The sequence below is a fragment of the Capricornis sumatraensis genome, chromosome 19, assembly GCF_032405125.1.
Source record: "Capricornis sumatraensis isolate serow.1 chromosome 19, serow.2, whole genome shotgun sequence".
Lineage (NCBI taxonomy): Eukaryota > Metazoa > Chordata > Mammalia > Artiodactyla > Bovidae > Capricornis > Capricornis sumatraensis.
Window position 1 is genome coordinate 42,530,822 of NC_091087.1, and position 22,110 is coordinate 42,552,931.

At 39.9% G+C, this 22,110-nt stretch overlaps 1 protein-coding gene across 3 annotated transcripts in view; it reads right to left on the bottom strand.

Moving 5' to 3' along the window:
* Nucleotides 1-12,184, bottom strand: part of STXBP6 (syntaxin binding protein 6) — a 190,172-nt gene extending 177,988 nt beyond the window's left edge. For all 3 annotated transcript variants that reach the window (XM_068991464.1, XM_068991463.1, XM_068991462.1), the window contains exon 1: nucleotides 12,031-12,184. In XM_068991464.1, the coding sequence (XP_068847565.1) occupies nucleotides 12,031-12,184 (154 nt within the window). The remainder of the gene's footprint in view (nucleotides 1-12,030) is intronic.
* Nucleotides 12,185-22,110: the final 9,926 nt, after the last annotated feature.

Sequence of the window (22,110 nt, forward strand, 5' to 3'; positions counted from 1 at the left end):
AAAAAAAAAAAGAAGAAGACAGGAAACAGTCCAGCTCACGGCCCAGAGCTCCAACCCAGGAAGTGAGCCCAAACCAGCAATCTCAGCAGCAGAGGGACTTTGCCTGATTCCTCCCTGATACTTCCTCTGTTCCACAAAGGGAGAGGGTGTGTACACACAGATCCCGCCCTCCAGGGGCTAGCAGTCGGTGAACAGAAAGCAAATTGACAAACACCACTTAGCGATGTTAGCACTATCATGGAGATGATACGAGAGGCCAGAGAGAAATGTGAGCTAAGCCCAGTGCACAGTAATTAACTGGTCATCTGATCTTAGGTAACCCTCACTGTCCTTGTGGTCATTTATAGCTTCTTTTGGAAAATTCTTCTTGTGGTTGGGCATGACTATAACTGGCATGGGAATATCACCCTATTCATCTTCTCTCTCTCTCTAAAGGAAGGGTAACAGGAAAGAGCTGGGCAAACAAGAACCTGATCTGGGCTGCAAAGCTGGGTCCACAGGCGTTTGCACCAGCCTCTCCCACAACTGCTATTTGCTTAACAGTGCACTTGATTGACCCCGGAGAATGCTTTGTTTTATTTTGCTTCCATTTTTCTTTTGATCCAGTGAAGATAGGTGCAGGAAAATAACATCTCCCATTTCAGGAACAGGAACGCCACAACTAAGCCAGTCCTCTCTGCCTACAAAACGGGATGAAGGGGCCTCAACACAAGGACTTCAGCATCCAATAGACCCAACAATGCACAAATACTCATGAGATCAGAGTGAATGACTTCAAACTCTCAGAAACGGAAGGGCAGAAAGATGTCCCCTAGTATCCCAGTTTGGGGTGGGGATAATCTGGAACCAAGAATGAAGAGAAGCTAAGTTTAGAAATTGGGAGTCAGAAAGACCTTGAGATCCCTGGCAGGGTGGGACACAGAGGGGAGGGGAAAGTGAAGTTGAGAGGGAAAGGGGAAACGTGTGGAAGGAGAAGCAAGAAAATCCCACAACAAATCTGGGTTTTCGTGTGATTTGTGTCCCACATGACACAAAGGGTCACAGAAGCCTATCAGACATATGCTAACATGTTTTCTAAAAACTGCAGATGGATTATGCCTGTCTGGCAAGGACAAGTTGAATGCCCTACTGAATGACAAGGTAATAACATTCCTCATAAAACTGAGCACCTTCTAGGAATCAGGCCTTATATACACACACACACACACACACACAAAAAGTTCAGCTAACTGGGGATATGAAAATATTATTTCCATTTTATAGATGAGAAAACTGAGGCTCAAAGACTTAAAAGACCTAGTAGAGCCAGTATTTTACCCTGAAGCAGTCTTGCGCCTACGCCCGTGTTCTGCACAGTTAAGCTGGGAGAAGGCAGGAAGTATGGGGAAATGAGGTGGATGCAAGAGCCTTTGACTACAACTTACTGACGAATGAAACCCTGATGACCCTTAATGCACAACACAACAGCGAAGAGCACTAACATCTAAAAGGGGTAAAAATCACGGCCACTGAAGAACGCACCTGCAGGAATTAAAACCCTGCCTGCTGCTCAGCTGCTGTTTCGGACGTAGGCCAGGTTCCCAGCGCCTTGCCAGCCGCGTTCCAGGAGGAGTACTGCCTTAGTTTGCAATCGCCGGAACCACCGCTTGCTCTACCTTTGCAATTAGTCAAAACTAATCAAAACGAACACAAGTGAGTCAGCTGTGAAATCCCTGTTCTTTACCATGGGCTGTGTGGTGGGAGAGTGCACAGATGGAGTTTCCTTTTTAAAGGAAATGCTTTGGCACTGGCCTCTGTTAAACAGTTTTCCCTTGTTTCCATCTGGTTTTAGTATTGGGACACGTACATGAGAGAATGGAAAAAGAAAATTCTGTTGGCGTGCTAAACCACTAGAAAAGCTGAAGTGGTCGACAGCACATCCTCCCAATCCTTGGAGACTAAAGCGCTTTGTGCAAGGAATGTTGTCACATTGTTATTAAGGAAAGGGAGAGTTCGGTTTCTTGGTTCCAGGCCTGTCCTAAAGTTTTTTTTTTTTCTTTAATGTGCACAGATGGAAAGGAAAGGGACCCAGATTTGAGTCTCAGCCTTATCACCATCTAGCTGCCAGCCCCTGGGCAGTGTCTCAACCACTCTACACCCTGGCTAGTTCCTGTAAAGTAGAAACTACAACAAAAGCCACGTCACAAGGCTATTGTGAGGATTAAGTGAGATAACACCTGGTAAGTGGTTTGTTCTCCATTTTTGGACTCTCCTTATTCATAAGGCTTTAGAAAGGACAAATGATTATTACCACTGCTTTTCACAGGAAGGGATCTAGAACCATCGAGGAAACTCTAAAAAACACTTAAAGGCATCTACTTGTTTCATTGCATAAATGAAGAAAAGTTCATACATGGTGGTGCTCTTGTGAGGAGCCTCTCAGAACTTCCCAGGGGAATCTTCTGTAAGACTCAAATACATCCTCTGACACTCTCACTCTATTGCGGGGTTTCCTTAACAGCCCAGCTACTAGTGTAGAGGACTGTCACCGTCCAGCCGAAACCAACCAAACCCTAAACTGGTAGAAAAGTAGAGTAATCCCAAAACGTGGCTATCTCTAGGGCCGGGTGAGGGAGAGTGAGAGAAGATACTTGGTTTGGGAAGATCTCTCTCATACGACTCTTATGCCTAAGAGACAGACAGAGAGAGGAGCACAGTGTCTAAGGGAATATAGGCCTAGAATCAAACCACCTGGGTTTAAATCTCTGATCTGTAACTCACAAACCCATGACTGTGGGCCAGCCAATTGACTTCCGGAGGCTGTGTCCTCATCTACAAAATGAAGATGGTACTGTTATCTACCTCATAACATTGTTAGAAGCATTAAATAAGTTAATATATGTAAGGGCATAGAACCATGCCCAATATATTGGTCAATTTATTGAGTTCCTACTCAATAAATACTATTACTACCATTAGTATTATTACTGCTCCTAAATTAAAGAGGAGCTGGTGCTTCCCTAACTGTACTGAGCACTGAAGCATGCGATGGAGTCACGGTAGGTGCTACACTGAAGGTTATTTACAAATGACACCAGGTGGCAACATTTACTCAGCCAGAAGATGTTTCAGAAGAAAACCCTCTCTTTTAAGTTCCTGTAACCAACCAGTGGTCACATACAGTTGTGAGAGCCGGACCATAAAGAAGGCAAAATGCCCAAGAATTGATGTCTTTGAACTGTGGATGCTGGAGAAGATTCCTGAAAGTGCCTTGGACAGCAAGGAGATCAAACCAGTCAATCTGAAAGGAGATCAACCCTGAATATTCACTGGAAAGACTTATGCTGAAGCTCTAGTATTTTGGTCATCTGATGCAAACAGATGACTCATTGGAAAAGTCCCTGATGCTGGGGAAGATCAAGTGCAGAAAGAGAAGACAGCATCAGAGGATGAGAAGGCTAGACAGCATTAAGGATGCAATGAACATGGGCAAACTCTAGGAGATGGTGAGGGACAGGGAGGCCTGGGTGCTGCCGTCCATGGTGTGGCAAAGAGTCAGACATGACTGGGCAACCGAACAACCACCACCACCACCACCAAGGATATCATCCTTGCAAATGTTTTAATCCAATTTGTCTCCACACATATCACAAAAGGGCCAAATTCTCAATGTGAAGTATAACAGAAGATATTATATTTTTCTAAATAAAAAAGGATGTGGAAAGATTCATATAATCAAGACACTGGAAATAACTTTGCTTTTTATTGCACTGTCTTCCAGAGCTACTTACAGTTTTAGGGCTGGATTTACGTGCCCAATCTCTATAATTAAGAGATAAAAGCCTCACCCTGATGTATATCTCAAATGGAGGAAAGTCTATTACTCAAAAACCTCAGAAATGAAATAGAAGACACAGTACAGGTCAAAACTGTAGATACAGTAGAGATCAAAACGGTTCAATGTCTTTATGAATTTTGAAGAGTTGGGGAGAAATCTGCTCTTTAAAACGTGGTTCACTCTACACCACACCTCCTCCTGGAAAAAAATGGTGAAGTGCTGTGGTAGTTCCAGCACAGCCACTGGGGTGACAAGGAGTGAGTGGATTTCAGTCACTTCAAAAGTGGTAACCTGGGACATCTCTGAAGAACACTGGTGCCTTCATCTGGGAAAAGAAATATACACCACCTAAGCAAGGTAGGGACATTTTGAGGATTAACTGCAATTAAAACAAGACAACAAAACAGAGACAGGATGATTTTTATTTTCACCTATATAATATCTGAAAGATATTTTCAATATTTACTACTTTTATAGTAAAGAATAACCAATATATTTCATTATTATAGTGGTCTTGTATTTCTTCTTTCATTGTTAATAGCTTTGTCCATCTCTGAGTTCAATGTAGATTTCTTCATTTTTCCTGGATAAAAACTCTTGGAAAGTGAGCTCACCACTCCTGAATAGATCATTTCTATCAAGGTCAAAGTTCACCTGTCTTGTATTTTTCCTTTTCTTTTCTCTAATACCTATAGATCTTGAGACAAGATCTAGTCTGAGTTTAGAAAGTAGATAAAAAGAATTTCTTTCTTATGCCAGGTCTCTGACAATTACTTTTGGTTAAATTAATTCCAATAGCAAACTATAAAGAATGTTCTCAAATTCTCATAATTGTTTTGCGTATCCATTTGGATTATAAACAAATTGAATTTATCCCTATGTGATATATATGAATGAGGAATGAAATTTGCTATTAAAATTTTCAAGAGGGTTCAGAACCCTAGACCCTCAGAGCCCAAAGGAAGCTTTGAACTTGTGAAATGAATTAAGTCCCAACAAAGTTCAAAACTTTGATGATGGCCAACCAAGAAGAAAGAGACCAATATGTATTCTTTAGATAGAACTGAGTACCAAAAACATCCTATTATGTCAGGTATACCAATAAGACAACCCAGAGAATTCCCCAAGACAGTGCAGTTTCTCAACTTTTAGCTTCAGTATCTCACGCATAACCCTTTCAGGTAAGTTTCCCTGCTACCTTTCATGCTGTATTTAGTAGGGCCTAAGTGGAACCTTAGCCTCTTGATGAAAGTGAAAGAGGAGAGTGAAAAAGTTGGCTTAAAGCTCAACATTCAGAAAACGAAGATCATGGCATCCAGTCCCATTACTTCATGGAAAATAGATGGGGAAACAGTGGGAACAGTGTCAGACTTTATTTTTCTGGGCTCCAAAAATCACTGCAGATGGTGACTGCAGCCATGAAATTAAAAGACGCTTACTCCTTGGAAGGAAAGTTATGACCAACCTAGACAGTATATTCAAAAGCAGAGACATTATTTTGTCACAAAGGTCCATCTAGTCAAGGCTATGGTTTTTCCAGTGGTCATGTATGGATGTGAGAGTTGGACTATAAAGAAAGCTGAGCGCTGAAGAATTGATGCTTTTGAACTGTGGTGTTGGAGAACACTCGTGAGAGTCCCTTGGACTGCAAGGAGATCCAACCAATCCATCCTAAATGAGATTAGTCCTGAGTGTTCATTGGAAGCACTGATGCTAAAGATGAAACTCTAATACTTTGGCCACCTGATGCGAAGAGCTGACTCATTGGAAAAGACCCTCATGCTGGGAAAGATTAAAGGCAGGAGGAAAAGGGGACGACAGAGGATGAGATGGTCGGATGGCATCACCGACTCAACAGACATGGATTTGGGTGGACTCAGGGAGTTGGTGATGGACAGGGAGGCCTGGCGTGCTGCAATTCATGCAGTTGCAAAGAATTGGACATGACTGAGTGACTGAACTGAACTGAAGTGGAACCAGGGCATCTTTAAAGTTCTAGAGGTTACTCTAAGAAACACCTAGGACTGGTAGCCATGGAGATTAAGAATATTATTGCCAAGACCAGTGCTAACCCACATCATTACCTTCCATGGGATCTATTTTACATAAATAATTTCATCAAAGATCATTCAGGACTCTTTTTAATAAGAAAATTTTGCTCTCTACAAATCTAAAATCATTTTGAAAAGATTAAGATTCTCAGTTTTAACACAATATGTAGGAGAATGTATTAATCACAAATTAAAGTTTCTTCATGCTCCTTCTATGGAGATAATGAGCAGCAGGCAAGGAAACATGTTTATCCATTTAGAGATATGAAGGGTAACATTATACATTATGCATACTGAATTAAAACAGATCAGGAAAATCGATTTTAAACATGAAATTATGGAATGTTCAGTAGGTAATTAGCCTCTAATAGTAAATTGATATTAACTTCTCAGCAAGTTTCTAGTTTAGTCTTGTAGACCCAAATATCATGGAGTGGGCAACTGACTATAGAAATAGTTGTAAGCAAAGCTTACTTCACAATTTGAATGAGCCCACAGTTCCAAGTTATAAAGTCCACATTGTCATGAGGTATTTAGTAAGCTATGCATTTAAAGTTTTGAACTTGTCAACTGAATTGAATCCCAGCAAAATTTAGAGCTTTGACGATGGCCAACCAAGAAGAAAGAGACTAAGATGTTTTCTTTAGATAGAACTGAGTACCAAAAGCACACTGTTATGTCAAGTATACCAGTAAGACAACCCAGAGAATAATCCCTCAAGACAGTGAAATAGAAACATATGTTCACATAAAGACATGTACATAGAGGTTCATAACAAGAATGCTCAAACTACCGCACAATTGCACTCATCTCACATGCTAGTAAAGTAATGCTCAAAATTCTCCAAGCCAGGCTTCAGCAATATGTGAACCATGAACTCCCTGATGTTCAAGCTGGTTTTAGAAAAGGCAGAGGAACCAGAGATCAAATTGCCAACATCCGCTGGATCATCAAAAAAGCAAGAGAGTTCCAGAAAACCATCTATTTCTGCTTTATTGACTATGCCAAAGCCTTTGACTGTGAGGATCACAATAAACTGTGGAAAATTCTGAGAGAGATGGGAATACCAGACCACATGACCTGCCTCTTGACAAATCTGTATGCAGGTCAGGAAGCAACAGTTAGAACTGGACATGGAACAACAGACTAGTTCCAAATAGGAAAAGGAATACATCAAGGCTGTATATTGTCACCCTGCTTATTTAACTTCTATGCAGAGTACATCATGAGAAACGCTGGGCTGGAAGAAACACAAGCTGGAATCAAGAGTGCTGGGAGAAGTATCAATAACCTCAGATATACAGATGACAGCACCCTTATGGCAGAAAGTGAAGAGGAGCTAAAAAGCCTCTTGATGAAAGTGAAAGACGAGAGCAAAAAAGTTAGCATAAAGCTGAACATTCAGAAAACGAAGATCATGGCATCTGGTCCCATCACTTCATGGCAAATAGATGGGGAAACAGTGGAAACAGTGTCAGACTTTATTTTGGGGGGCTCCAAAATCACTGCCAATGGTGATTGCAGCCATGAAATTAAAAGACGCTTACTCCTTGGAAGGAAAGTTATGACCAACCTAGATAGTATATTCAAAAGCAGAGACATTACTTTGCCAACAAAGGTCCGTCTAGTCAAGGCTATGGTTTTTCCAGTGGTCATGTATGGATGTGAGAGTTGGACTGTGAAGAAGGCTGAGCACCGAAGAATTGATGCTTTTGAACTGTGGTGTTGGAGAACACTCTTGAGAGTCCCTTGGACTGCAAGGAGATCCAACCAATCCATTCTGAAGATCAGCCCTGGAATTTCTTTGGAAGGAATGATGCTAAAGCTGAAACTCCAGTACTTTGGCCACCTGATGCAAAGAGTTGACTCATTGGAAAAGACTCTGATGCTGGGAGGGATTGGGGGCAGGAGGAGAACGGGACCACAGAGGATGAGATGGCTGGATGCATCACGGACTCGATGGACATGAGTCTGAGTGAACTCCGGGAGATGGTGATGGACAGGGAGGCCTGGCATGCTGTGATTCATGGGATTGCAAAGAGTCAGACACAACTGAGCAACTGAACTGAACAATTTTATTTATTATTTATAATAACAAAAGGTCAGAACTCAGATGTCTGCCTATATGCAAGTGAATAAAAAATTATTTTATAACTATGCAATAGAATACTAACCAGCAATAAAATGAACCATCAATGCTTCAATTTAAGCATCTATTGTGTTTATACTTGGCAATGTTCCCAGTGCTACAGGAACTGGGAACACACTAACACACAGATCAGATAGATGGAAGCACAGGTTTGCAGTGATACACAGCTGCTTCTGTCCGAGGGCTCAAAAGACCATCTAGGATAACTTCTCGTACCTATAAAGGAGAGGGTAGTTGCTACCCCTCTTCTGGCGCAGACTGAGATAAGACAGTTAAATAATTCTTATGATCATCCCACTAGTGACTCTGTAAGATATTTTTGAGAATCAATTTTTTCAGATATATTTCAGTTCAGTTCAGTTCTACCACCTGGCAACACCAATGGGCTTCCTGTCACTATAGCTTAAGTTGTATCCATTCTAAAATTTAATATAAATAGAATCATATAGCATGTGGTCATTTCTGTTTTTTCTTCTTCACCCAATACAAGGTTTCTGAGATTCCTCTATGTTGCTACATGTATTGATGGTTCATTTTTATCACCAGTTAGTATTCTACTGCATAGTTATAAAATAATTTGCTTATTCACTCACATATAGGTGGACATCTGAGTTCTGATTTTTGGTTATTATAAATAATAAATAAAACTGTTATGAACTTCTATCTACATGTCTTTATATGGACATGTTTTGATTTCCCTTGGGTAAATGCCTAGGAATAGATTTGTTGAGTCATACGTATGCAAGTTCAACTTTATAAACAACCTGTCAAATTGTTTACCAAAGCAGTTCTATCATTTTTACGTTTCCACTAGCAAAAATGAGAGCTCAAATTACTCTACATGTTTGCTAACACTTGGTATTCTCAGTTTTTTAAATTTCAGCCGTTACTGAAAAGAAAAAGTGGAAACCAATATTTTAGAAAGTTAATCGTAGAGGCATCTCAGTAGTAAGTATCTGCATACAATCCAAGAAGTCAGTCAAGAAGTCCAATGAGAAACACTCAAATTCTATCCCAAAGCTCCATGAATGAACTGGAGAGGTTATTTCTCTCCTTGTGTGCATGCATGCTAAGTCGCTTCAGTTGCGTCCAACTTACACAATTATAACATAACTCAAGAAAGAGTTTATTTCCCCTGATTCAGCACCATTTTGGATTCCCCTAGAGGATACAACCCACTCTGAAAAATAAGTCGTCTCCTGATCACAGGCCTTTCCTGCTCAGACGGCCAAACACAGAAAAAATTCAAATACAGAAAAGCATTAGTAAAAGACATTCAGTATATAAAACAGCCATGCTGACATGCGTACATTGGCAAGCTTTGAAAGCTTTGATAGTCTTCTCTTTATAAAAAGAATATAACTCTTTATGCAGTATGAAATGTGGTTAAAAATAATTTGCAGACATTGCCTTAATTTGGACAAATTTTGCCTGTTCAACATGGAGAGCTGGTTTTCATCAACCAAACCACAAGGGCTGAAGGGCTTGGACTCCCAGAAAGCATAGGGGGTTCGCTCTGATAGCAGGAAGGAACAGCTGTCAGTCCAGGGCCCTGCTTCCACTGCAGTCTCCTAGGTAAGCTGAGATACAAAGACTAAACAGGACTGAACAGGAGATAAGGCGGGACTCAGAATCCAGCTCACCTTTCAAAGAAGCCGCCCTTCCCTCTGCCTGGAATGCCCCCCACACCCACACCACCTATTTTCAGAACCAAGGAGCCCTACTTTTCCTGCAGTTCTGGGTTCTCTCAAACAATCCAAATCCTCCTAACACATGCTTTCAAATCATTATATTTTTCCTCTTTAACCTTTTCACAGTTAATAATTATGTTTATTTTGGTGAGTAAAATATTAACGACTACTGCTCCTTCCCCACTGAACAACGTAAGTGTCATGAGCTTTTCTCCTAACTAAACCCACCATGAGTGCTCAGTATATAAAAATTCCTTAATAAAATTTGCATAATTAATTACTTGTTAATTAAAACAATGCTTTATCAGAAATGTATTGATAGGCCTCTATGCTTTGCATAAGATAGAAACTAAAGGTGGCTGTTTCTTTCTCAATTATAAGCAAATTCAAACTGCAAAAAAAACCGTGGTTGTCAAAGTTGCCTGGTCTTCTCCTGCCCCAGTTTCCATTAAACCAGCTGCTTCAATGTCAGATCTGCTTTGTCAACCAATCCTTTCAAAATTCAAATCCATGAAAAGGATGAAGACTTTCAGAACTCAAGACTCTCCTACATTAGAATGTCACAGAAAAGCTAGTCTCATAGTTTCAGACTTTCAACCTGAAGGTCCTGGTAATTTATAAAGGAAATGCAGTTACCCAGTAAGTCCCCAGTTACTATTCCCTATGGCAAATGGTCAAAGTCTTTCACTGAGAGGAGAATGTTAGCGGACCCAGGTAACATTATCAACTTCATGATCAGCAATAGGCTGACAATAGCATGTGCCTTAAAGGTAAACAAAACCATCCTCTTCAGACTTCCCTCGTGGTCCAGTGGTTAAGACTCCATACTTCCAAAGCAGGGGGCACAGGTACAATCTGTGGTCAGGGAACTAGGATCCCACATGCCACCTGGGTGAGGCCAAAAACAAAAATGCCCTTTTTTCATCCACCTTTTCTGCACCTACCTGTCTTCAAGAAATCTCAAGGGAATGGTGAGAGAATTGAGCTCAAGAAAATTAGAATCACTGTGCATCCATGCTCATCCCATGTTCAGCTCAGCCCAAAAACAAAACAAAATTTAATTTAATGCCTTCTAGTCACTATCACTACAAGCAAAAACTCCAGAACTGAAATTTAAAGATGTGAAAATACTTCTAAGACCTGAACCTCACTTACAAAATACTAGGAAGGTATTAGGAGAGGCTACTGAAGTCTTGAGTCCCTATTGCGTAGCAAGCACTGCCCAGCACATTAAAGGAATGCAAATATCTTCCAACCCATCACCAATTTTATTAACCTAATCACTACTGGGGTTAAAGAAAGACCAGTATTTCAGGGTCAATTCTCATTCTAACCACTGAGAAGGCATTCTTACCAAACAGCTCTCTGTTTCCATTTCATTTTAAACTAAGGCACTGTTATCTTTACATTTTCTTTCTGGAAAAAAGCTATCGCTACCCTGAAGTAAGTTCTGATAAGGAAATGAGCAAAGGCTTAATTCTTAAAAAAAAAAAAAAAGAGAAAAGCTAAAAATGGGTCCAAAAATAAAGTTTTATTCCCAAGCCACAACTGGAGAAACTTAGGGGAAAAAAAAAAAATGAATAAAGGCAAGCCTAATTTTTCCACTGCCCAGTTACAAGAAATATCAGAAACATTACAAATGTTCTAGGTCCTCAGATTAGCATCACCCAGAGCTCCATAGAAAACTTATCCAAATTTTATCTCAAAAAAACTTGGGATGAATCCACAGTAAGTTCCACAGATCTCCTACAATCACAAACAGAAAGAGGAAAAAAATAATAATAATCACACAAAATTCTAAGCTTAATGGAACAGATGCCTCTTCCTGACAAGGAACAGCTGTCAGGCAAAGCTGTGATTTATGAGCTGAAGCTACTTTCTCACATTCCATACGGTGTCGATATTTATCTTGAGACCAACTATTACTGATTTTTGGCAACTGTTGAGAAAAAAAAAAAAAAAAGTCCGTGAAACTCAGGCTGCTAGTAGTAATAATTATCCAAATACAAGGAGGCGTTCTAAAACAAAAATCTCAAGAGGATAGCCCACTTTATGTCAAGGCCCTAGCGAAGGGAAAGTATGGACAAACAGATGCTCTTAATGAAATGGAAAACACATTAAAACTGCACTTCATTACCTCTGCATATAAGGCAACCTCAAAAGTCAAGATGCCATGAGTCTCCAAGGATCAAGGAAGACAACAGACAGGCAAAGAGTGGAAGGCAGCCATTTCAAGCCGTGAACTGTAACCCTCCTGGATACTAAAATTAACTGCTGCAAAACAGAAGACATCTTTAATAATATTCATATCATTTTTATTACCTGACAGGCAGATGTAAGTTAAATATTCGCCTTGACCTCCAGTTGCCAAGAAAGGAATCTTTTTCTTTGTCCTCCTCTTGACCTGGACAGCTCCCAACATCCTTTCATCAAGAGGTGCAAAAATTTCCTTGCTGATCGCAGATTTGGCACTCATTGTCAACCAAGTAACCAGGGCACGCAGTGAGTTTTCTAGAGAAGAAAAAGAAAAGGCAGGTTGGAATTGGCAATATTGTAAAGAGACATACAAGAATGAGCAGTAGATTATGATCCAACCACCCCACTCCCAGGCAAATATCCAGAAAAGACAAAAACTCTATTAGCAATATAAATGGCTGTCAATAGATGAATGGATAAAGATGATACAGTATAGAAACACAGTGGGATACTACCTAGCTATAAAAAATCAAATAATGCCATTTGCAGCAACATAGATGGAGCTAGAGATTATCATACTCCGTGAAGTAAGTCAGAATGAGGAAGACAAGTAGCATATGATATCCCTTATACGTGGAATCCAAATAAAAACTGGTATAAGTGAACTTATTTATAAAGCATACAGAGTCACGGACATGGAAAACAAACATATGGTTACCAAAGGGGAAGGGGTGGGGAGGTATAAATCGAAAATTTGGGAAGTTCAGAAACACACTACTATATATAAAATAGATTAACAACAAGGACCTACTATATAACAGAGGGAATATTCAAGATATTATAATAACCTACAATGGAAAAGAATCTGAAAAGTATATATATGTGTGTGTGTGTGTGTGTGTGTGTAAAAGGTCATTTCATTGTATACCTAAAACACTGTAAATCAACTGCAATGAAAAAAAATGACCAGCAAGTTTATTTGCAGTTGAGGTAATTTTCAATTTGTGGTTTAACCTCTCACTTGCTTGAAATGCATTATATTTCATTCATTAAAAGCAAGGCCTTCACATTTATAATAACTGAAAAAAATTCAAACAAAAAAGGAATACAGATTTACTTGCTGAAAATGACAAATTCAACACAAAGAGATGAACAGCACAAAATGGGATTGAGAAAGTGTGTCAGTCTCCACCCCAACTGCACCTGACTCTACCTAGCAGGTGGCACCCACCCCATTCCCATTCTACAAGGACCATGATTTCACCATTTTCAGTTGAGAAATCTTTCCAATGTCGAGAAATCTTTAAAGTCAAGAGGTTCACTTCGAAATCTCCTTGAACTCTAATATAAATCTATTTCCCTAACTCTATTCATAAAGGAAATAATTATATCATCTTCCCCATAATAACTATATATGCAACAGAAGACCATTAATTTAATCACCCTTCAGCTGCTTTGGATCAAGCTAAGTAATTAATCCTTATTTATTAGCCTCTTTCAATGGGTCCTATTTTCCAGGACTCCTCTGCCTCTCACTGCCATGCTCCGGACCCTCGACAAATTCTCCAGTTTCCTTAAGCTAAAGAGGACACAGAATTCTAAAAAAATATCTGACCAATGCCAAGTATTTTGAAAATGTTACCCAGCAGTTCCCACATGCTATGCTCCTGTTGTTAACTGGCACTGTGTGCCCAATAATTAAGAAAATAAAGCAGCATGTTGCTGACTCACAATGGGTCCCCTCTCTCCCCAATCCCTCAAAGTTACACATACACAGTCCCCATGTTATATTTAGTTTCCCAAAGCTGTATTCCCTAAAGGTCTTAATTATGCTTAGTTGTGTCTATTACATTCAAGGTCAATCTGAATTTTAACTGTATATCATCCAAAAACTCAACTGTAACTTGAATAAATGAGTCAATGTTTTCTATGCCATCATTCCAGTCATCCTGGATGTCATCATCAATATCTTAATCAGTAACCAACATTTCTTCAACAAATGACAAAACTAAAGGTGCAGAGAAGGCCAATGGGTTGTACAGCGTGTACATGCAGAGGTCATGTAGGCTGTACAGTGTTCAGAGATCCTGCAGAGGGATCAATAACACAGCTATACATGGCAACGGCAGCTCAAAGAGCTGCCCAGTGGGTCGTCATTTCCTTCTCCATTCCCAACCCAGGGGTCAAACCTATATCTCCTGCACTGCAGGAGGATTCTTTACTGCTGAGCCACAGGGGAACAGCTGAATGTGCTAAGCAATGTTATTGTATCAATGCTAAGTTTTGTGAATGAAATGACAGCATTTGGTTATGCTGGCGATGTCCTTGTTCTTAGGAGATATGTTATAAAGTATTTAGGGGTAAAGTGTCATGATATCTTCGACTTAGTATCAAGTGATTTAGCAAAATATTCATGTTATAAAACTGTATCTATCGATACACACACACACAAATATGGAGTAAGAGAGAGGGAGAAGAAGAATGTGTGGCAAGATGTTGAAAACAGATGACTCTAGATGAATTTTACAAATGAAGCAATCAGTAAATAAACACCTATTACATGCCACCCCAATGCTCAGTATTAGAGATGTAAGAAATAATTAAGATAGGCTCCTGGTTCTCCAGGAGTTGACTACTGATTACATTAAAGATCTTCCTTAAATTCAGATGATTTATGATGGAAGACATGGAACATTCCTCCCAATGCAAGATTCACAAATGTTACAACACAGCTGTCCATCTATAACTGATCCACACCTGTTAACTTCATAGAAGGAAAGAGATATATTAAAAAAAAAAAAAAAAGAACATTCCCCTGGTTAAAGAAATTTCTCCTGCTTTCAATTCTGTAAGTAGGTTTTCTCAGTGGCACCAAGAATAAACAATAAAAAGTGTTGGTGTTTATTACTAAACAACAACAAAAAAATCCTTCTATCTATCCTTCAATACAGATCTGTGGCCAGGTCGATGTGCTCAGATCATGATATCTTATCATTGCCAGCAGGTACAAAATGATGATCGAATCTCTTGATATGCTGACCTCTAACTGATATCCCATGATTTCCAAGAAGTTAGCAAGCAGAATTTCTCCCACTGTGATTTACCCTATGACTTTGCTAGGCAGGATATTACAATTTACAGGGACATTTTTTTTTTTAAAAGGAGAGAAACTAGCTTTTTTCTAGCTCCAAGGTCTCTCCCCTCTCAGCATTTGGGGATGTGGGAATAAGAAAGCCAATGGTAGCACAGTGGCTTCAAACTTCTAGGAAGACTGAAGAAAGTCATCTTCCCAAAGTCATCAGGCATTCTCTGACCAGAGCCTTCCCAACAGTGGCAAGGCTTCTGCTTTTCCAACTCAGAGTCATACTTTTCTAAAATTGTGGTTAAAAGAAATAGAAAGCTATCATTTTATTATGCAAAATCTGTCAAGAGAAAAAAGAAAGAACAGCAATATGCACATGTTAACAAACTCATAGGAAATCCTGCTCATCTTTGAAAAACTGGTAAGAAATGGAAATGACCTTGTGTTGCTTTTTCATATGGATATTCAGCGGCCAAGAACAAAAGGGAGGAAAAAAAAAAAAAGAGGAAAAATAGAACCATTAACCTCAATGAGCACAAGGTCTGGAATCAAACAAACTTGGGTTCAAATTTTATTTCCAAAACTGAAGATGTATAATGTGCGTAAACCTCTTAAAATTCCAGATTCTCAGTTTACTCATGTGGGAAGATCTTCACCTAATTCATGGAAGGGCTGAAAGAATTAGATGAAACAATGCATGCAAATCACTTATTCTGGTGCCTGAATCGCAATGAATACTTAAAATGGAATTTTTAAATTAACTCTCTAAGTAAGAAAAACAGAAGACACTCTTGCAGAAACTCAGTAAATGTAGCCTTCCATTTAGAAACTGTTTAAAATTTTTGTTCAGGACAAGGACATGAACACGCCTGTGAGCACACGCGTATGTTTTTGATGCTACTCTGGAAAGGGAAATTGACAGTGGATTTGAAGAGAATGAATCAGAAAGTAAAAGGGACACTAATGTAGATTCATAGAAATAATCTATGAGTGTCGCCCAAACCTGACTGCACATCTGAACTTGGCAAGGAGAGCTTTTCAAAAATGCAGACCCTTGGGCCCCTCCTTTACCCCCACCAAATCACAATCTTGGGATCTGCAGTTGTAATCAGCTCTCTAACTGGTTCTCCAGCAGCCATCCTGACACCTACTTAGGTGAAAAACTGAGAGTCTAAGGAGGAACTGTGGGGATGGAAGAGTGCATTCTCATGAGGACAGGAAGAGGATGCAGAGGACTTCTTTTCTCCATTCTTTCTCCATTCAGAAATCAAGCAGATTTCTCAGATCTTAGACCTTCCTGCTGGTAAATCAATGCCCTGCCCACGGCTGGAGCCCTCTGTAAGAAAATCAAGATGAACACACAGCAGTGGTACACCTCTGACCAGTGTCACTCCAATCTACATGACCCTGAAGGGGGACAGGCCATGCCACCCAGAAATATGTTGCTTTAGTCTATTGATTGTTTTGAGCTAAAAGCACCAGAATGAACAGCAAATGTGGGGAGAGGCTTCCTCTGAATTCCCTTTATCTGTCTAAAGACAAATCCTCCAGAGGAACTCAGTTGTCATAAATTCCCTCTCCAGGAGTTTCACCCACAAGGAAAGACTGACTCTTGTCACAGGAAAGGCAACTAGAAGTCCACACACACTTAGACATACTTGGTCACCAACTGTCATACCTCCCATCAAGTCCTGTAAGGGCCTTTCACGTTTTCTAAAAATCATTTTCGTGTTGGAGAAGACTCTTGAGAGTCCCTTGGACTGCAAGGAGATCCAACCAGTCCATTCTAAAGGAGATCAGTCCAGGGTGTTCTTTGGAAGGAATGATGCTAAAGCTGAAACTCCAGTACTTTGGCCACCTCATGTGAAGAGTTGACTCACTGGAAAAGACTCTGATGCTGGGAGGGACTGGGGGCAGGCGGAGAAGGGGACGACAGAGGATGAGATGGCTGGATGGATGGCATCATCGACTCGATGGATGTGAGTTTGAGTGAACTCCGGGAGATGGTGATGGACAGGGAGGCCTGGCATGCTGCAGTTCATAGGGTCTCAAAGAGTCGGACATGACTGAGCGACTGAACTGAACTGAAGAGGTCTACACTCCCTCTCTCTCCCCTACCAAGATGGTATGTAATCCTACATTCTAAGCTGTCTTAGGAATTACTCATTTCTCCAGGGTATCTCCCAGGTACATACCAGGTGTACATGTTCATAAACTTCTTATGGGTTTTCTCTTGTTAATCTTTTATTACAGGGGTCTCAGCTAAGAATAAAAAATCTGCCTGCAATGCGGGAGACCTAGGTTGGATCCCTGGGTCAGGAAGTTCCCCTGGAGAAGGGAACGGCTACCCACTCCAGTATTCTGGCCTGGAGAATTCCACAGACAGAAGAGCCCATGGGTTCTTCAGGTTACAGTCCATGGGTTGCAAAGACTCGGACACAACTGAACAACTTTTGCTTAGCTAGCAGCTAAGAATGCAGAAGAGTAAAATTATTTTTCCTCCCCTACAACCCATGAAAGTTCTCTCTCTTCCTGGTCCACAGCTTCTATAGGCTATAATTACAAAGCTTTCCCATCCAAGAAACCAGCCTACAATATGATTTGCAAGTCAAAGTGGCTGGCTGCCTTAAGTGGTAGTTGTAGAAACTAATCGCAGTTGGCTTTCTTCTCCCTCAAGCCTTTTCATGTATCTTCTTCTCCCTTCAAGCCATCTAACTCATAACCACTTTGTCAGTACACGATTGCTGTACTGAGATGATCCTCCATCCACTACCAAGAGCCAGGAAATCCTCCTTTCCAGGAGGAGTCATAAAATCCAAGGACCTCACAGAGGAGGCAGACGACATGTTAAAGGGTAGAGACGTAAGATGTTCTCGTTCTCCAACATGAACATTTTCGGTTTCCGGTACTTGAACTGGCACTTGCCTTGTGTGTTCAGGAGACAAGGATGGGTGGTAGGGACTCATTAAAACTGCAGTGTGACAGTGCCTTCATTATTCTGCAGGTGTATCTAAGGTGGTACAGCTGATGGGGCTTAAATATTTCTCACATGAGAGGTAAAGGCCACCTCTGGTGAAACAGGTACCTCCTATTTACCTTAAGATTATTAGATAACTGACTCATCTAACTCTATTCACTCGCCACACTTCACATGCAATCTTCTGGTCATCTCTGGCACTGGCTATGACAACACAAGTAATCTGGTCTCTGTGACAATCATATGCCCACTGCCAGCAAGTAACCAGAAATGCCTGGTTTTAGACTTCACCCTCTCAATCCAGTTACTGTGACTTAACCCTGAGGTAGATACACTCAAAACCAGCTGATACTAAGTTTTAAGAAGTCTCCAAGTTAACCGCGAACGGGATACATCCAGGAAAACTTTGCAGGGTGGGGCATGGGGTGGTGGTGGTGGTGGAATTAGCTCGTCTCCCCTAGTGCATGGGAAATCTAATGAGGTGACCTCAAATAACTGATAAATAAGAGAAATAAGGTTATTCTCTAAGATCGGACTTCTGTACGCTGGCACTTTTTGAAATTCCGCAAATGCACCTTGACTTTCACCTTTAACTAGATGACACTGATCACCCAGCTCCCACTGCCTTTCTGGTTTTAAATCCATGTGTCTAGCTGGCAACTGAGCATTTCCCCTAAGAGTTAATTTAGATTCCGCCTTGTTTCTCAAAACCGCCAAGTCTCCATAACAACTAACCAATCACCAAGTTCTGCAGATCCAGTTCAGTACTTCTGGGCTCCACCAGACCTCCTCCATCCTCGCACCTCTACCTTGGCTTGCATCTCCATCATCCCTGGTTTGAATGACTTGGATGTCCCCTAAAAGAGCATCTGTGGCACTGGCTATGACAACACAAGTAACCTGGTGTGATAGAACACCAGATGGAACCACTTCCATCTTGCTTCCATTGTCCCTCTACACTGTCCAGTGTGATATTCTAAAGGATAAATATGATTCAAGTTTCACTGTATTCAACTTTTTTTCCTCCAAGCTTCAGGTCCTGAGAGGGAAACTTGATTTCCTTGCCTAGGAGCGGGGGAATACTATACATACTGAAGCCAAATTGGAGAAATGTTAAATTGCTTCCCTTAAACTTCACAGTATTTAAGTACTCAGTGTTACAAGTCAGACATTATTACACAATCATTAAACTTAGAGATAGTCTAAAAATGGTAATCGTACTCCAAAATCAAAAAATATCACTTAGTAGCAAGAAAATATGCAACTTGTTAGGCAGTAAAAATCAATTTTAATTTTTTTGGTGTCATAAGACCAATGAGATAATGTGAGGTCAAATTTAGCTACTTTATAAAAATTTACTCAAGTAAATTTATAAACTTTATAAAAAGTATACTCAAGTAAGGGTTACTGATTATTATACCAGGATGGTGCAAAAGTAACCATGGTTTTTGCATTGTTGAAGTTTGTTGGTTGATACTGATAATTACAATATTGTGCTGGCTTCTGCCACACACCAACATGGATCAGCCATAGCTATACATATGTCCCCTCCCTCTGGAGCCTCCTCCCACCTCCCATCAGATCCCACCCCTCTAAGTTGTCACAGAGCCTCAGTTTGAGCTCTCTCAGTCGTACAGCAAATTCCCACTGACTATTTTACATATGTTAGTGTCTACGTTTCCATGCTACTCTCTCCATTTGTCCTACCGTCTTCTTCCTACCCACGGCCCCCTGAGTCCATAAGTCTGCGTTGCCTTTGCTGCCCTGCAAACAGGTCCATTAGTACCATCTTTCTAGATTCCATATATATGCACTAATACACCATATCCGTTTTTCTCTTTCTGACTTACTTCACTCTGTATGATAGGCTCTAGGTTCACTCACCTCATTAGCACGGAATCAAATGTGTTCCTGCTTATGGTTGAGTAATATTCCATCATATATATGCACCACAACTGCTTTATCCATTCATCTGTCAATGGACATTTAGGTTGCTTCCATGTGCTAGCTACAGGAAATAGTGCTGCAATGGACACTGGGTACATATGTCTTTTCCAAATATGGTTTTCTCAGGGTATATGCCCAGTAGTGGGATTGTTGGGTCATATGATAGTTTTATTCCTAGTTTTTTAAACCAATGCTTCAAAAGTTGAACGAATTGGGCTACAAAGTTTTGCTTTATCTGCCATATTCACCTGAACTCTCAGCAACTGACTACCACTTTTTTAAGCATTTCGACAACTTTTTGCAGGGAAAATGCTTCCACAAACCAGCAGGAGAAAAATGCTTTCCAGGAGTTCATCGAATCCTGAAGAAAGGATTTTTACACTACAGGTATAAGCAAACTTATTTATTACAGCAAGAATGTGTTGACAGTAATGGTTCCTATTTTGATTAATAAAGATATATGTGAGCCTAGTTTTAAGGATTTAAAATTCACAATCTGAAACCACAATTATGTTTGTACCAACCTAGTAAATATGCAATTCTACTTCTACTTAAACAACTTTACTCTTAGATAAGACAGTTCTCAGGATAAAAACTTTAGTCTCTCCATACATGTAAGCATGAGAATAAATTAATTAGGCTAATGTTTCAATCTATCAATTTTTTTCATGCAGTTCAACTACTACTCTCAACTGAAAGTTCTTATTATTAGAATCTAAATAGAGAGTTAGATAAGCCACTAGAATAGACAGATAACTTTAATCTGGCTGTAACATTCAAAGTTGAACATTGCAGTCACTACAAGTTCATCATTCTTTTTTGGTAGAAACAACAAGGGCTAAGGAATGGGTTTGCCAATGGTACAAAACTAGATGGGGATGGTTGACCAAGCCAAGAGTCCAAATTTGAGACTTAACAAGACTTACAAAGATTGAGATTAAATCAATAAGTCGTACAGAAAATCTGCTAGAAATATCCTAGAAGGAGCCAGAAACTTCCAAACAGGAAAAATATAAATTTTAAGTATGTAAGCTAAAAACATTCCCCATTCTGTTAGAAAAAACATTTGGAGATAGACCAAAAAATATCTTAAGGGGGGAATTCCAAACAAAGACTGTGTACATGGACATCGTTTGGGATGCCAGGTCCTGATAGATTCAGGCAATCTGGGTGGGGGAGCATCTGGGACTTGTTTTCCTGATGATATCTTTGATGTATTCTACTGAATAACCAGGTAAAGAACCACTGTCTTAAAACCACTGTATTTAATGAATTATTTATACAATAAAGACTCCATAAACATGTTTTGAGAGTACAAGGCAGATGCTCTGTAAAGCTCTAGTAATGAGTCACTGAGGTTTGTACAGCACTTCATGATTTATAGAATACCTCCACGCAATCCCAAGTACACAATCAAGACAGCAGCTAAATGTATCTTGCAAAGTTTGCTCTTCTTGTAAATTAGAATCTTTAGGTGTATGTGTTTAGGAATAGAAAACTATGCCATTTTAAACCCACCCCTATTGATCTAAGGATTATGAAGAGCTATAATTACTTTCTTACCGAGATTAGTATTTGAATTGAAATTTTTTAAACCAGCAATTCCACTACTAGAGAAAAAGGAAATGCTGTATGTATTAGAGATGATGCATGCTTACTCCAGATCCATTTTTAAGAGTGAAACATTATAAACAACCTAAATACCCATCAATATCCAATCTTCATTGGTAAAATGAAGTATAGCCCTTCCAATCAATGGATTATCATATAACTTCAAGTCATTGGTAAAGTACAGCCCTTCCAAACAATGGATTATCAAATAACTTCAAGATAGTGATTTGAAAAAATGACTGACATAATGCAGAAGTTTCAGAACAGAAAACGAGCTCATGAATACAAACTTGTATGTGTGTACTGATATGCATAAAGAGGTTTCTAGGAAACAGTCTGCCAAAATGGTAATCTGATTATCTCTGTATTTTGACACAAAGAAAAACAGTATTTTATTCCACTATAACTTGACTCGTGTGTTCCTTGAGGAAAAAAATTGTTTTTGAGATACATTCTTTCTCCCCAAACTGGAAGGCGTAGCAAAATGTATTTTATTGAGATCCAATGATCAGTCTGCCCTATTCTCTTTTCAACTCCTGTCCAGACATGGTGTTGGGAATCCCAAAGGTGAAAGAGGATAAATTTACAT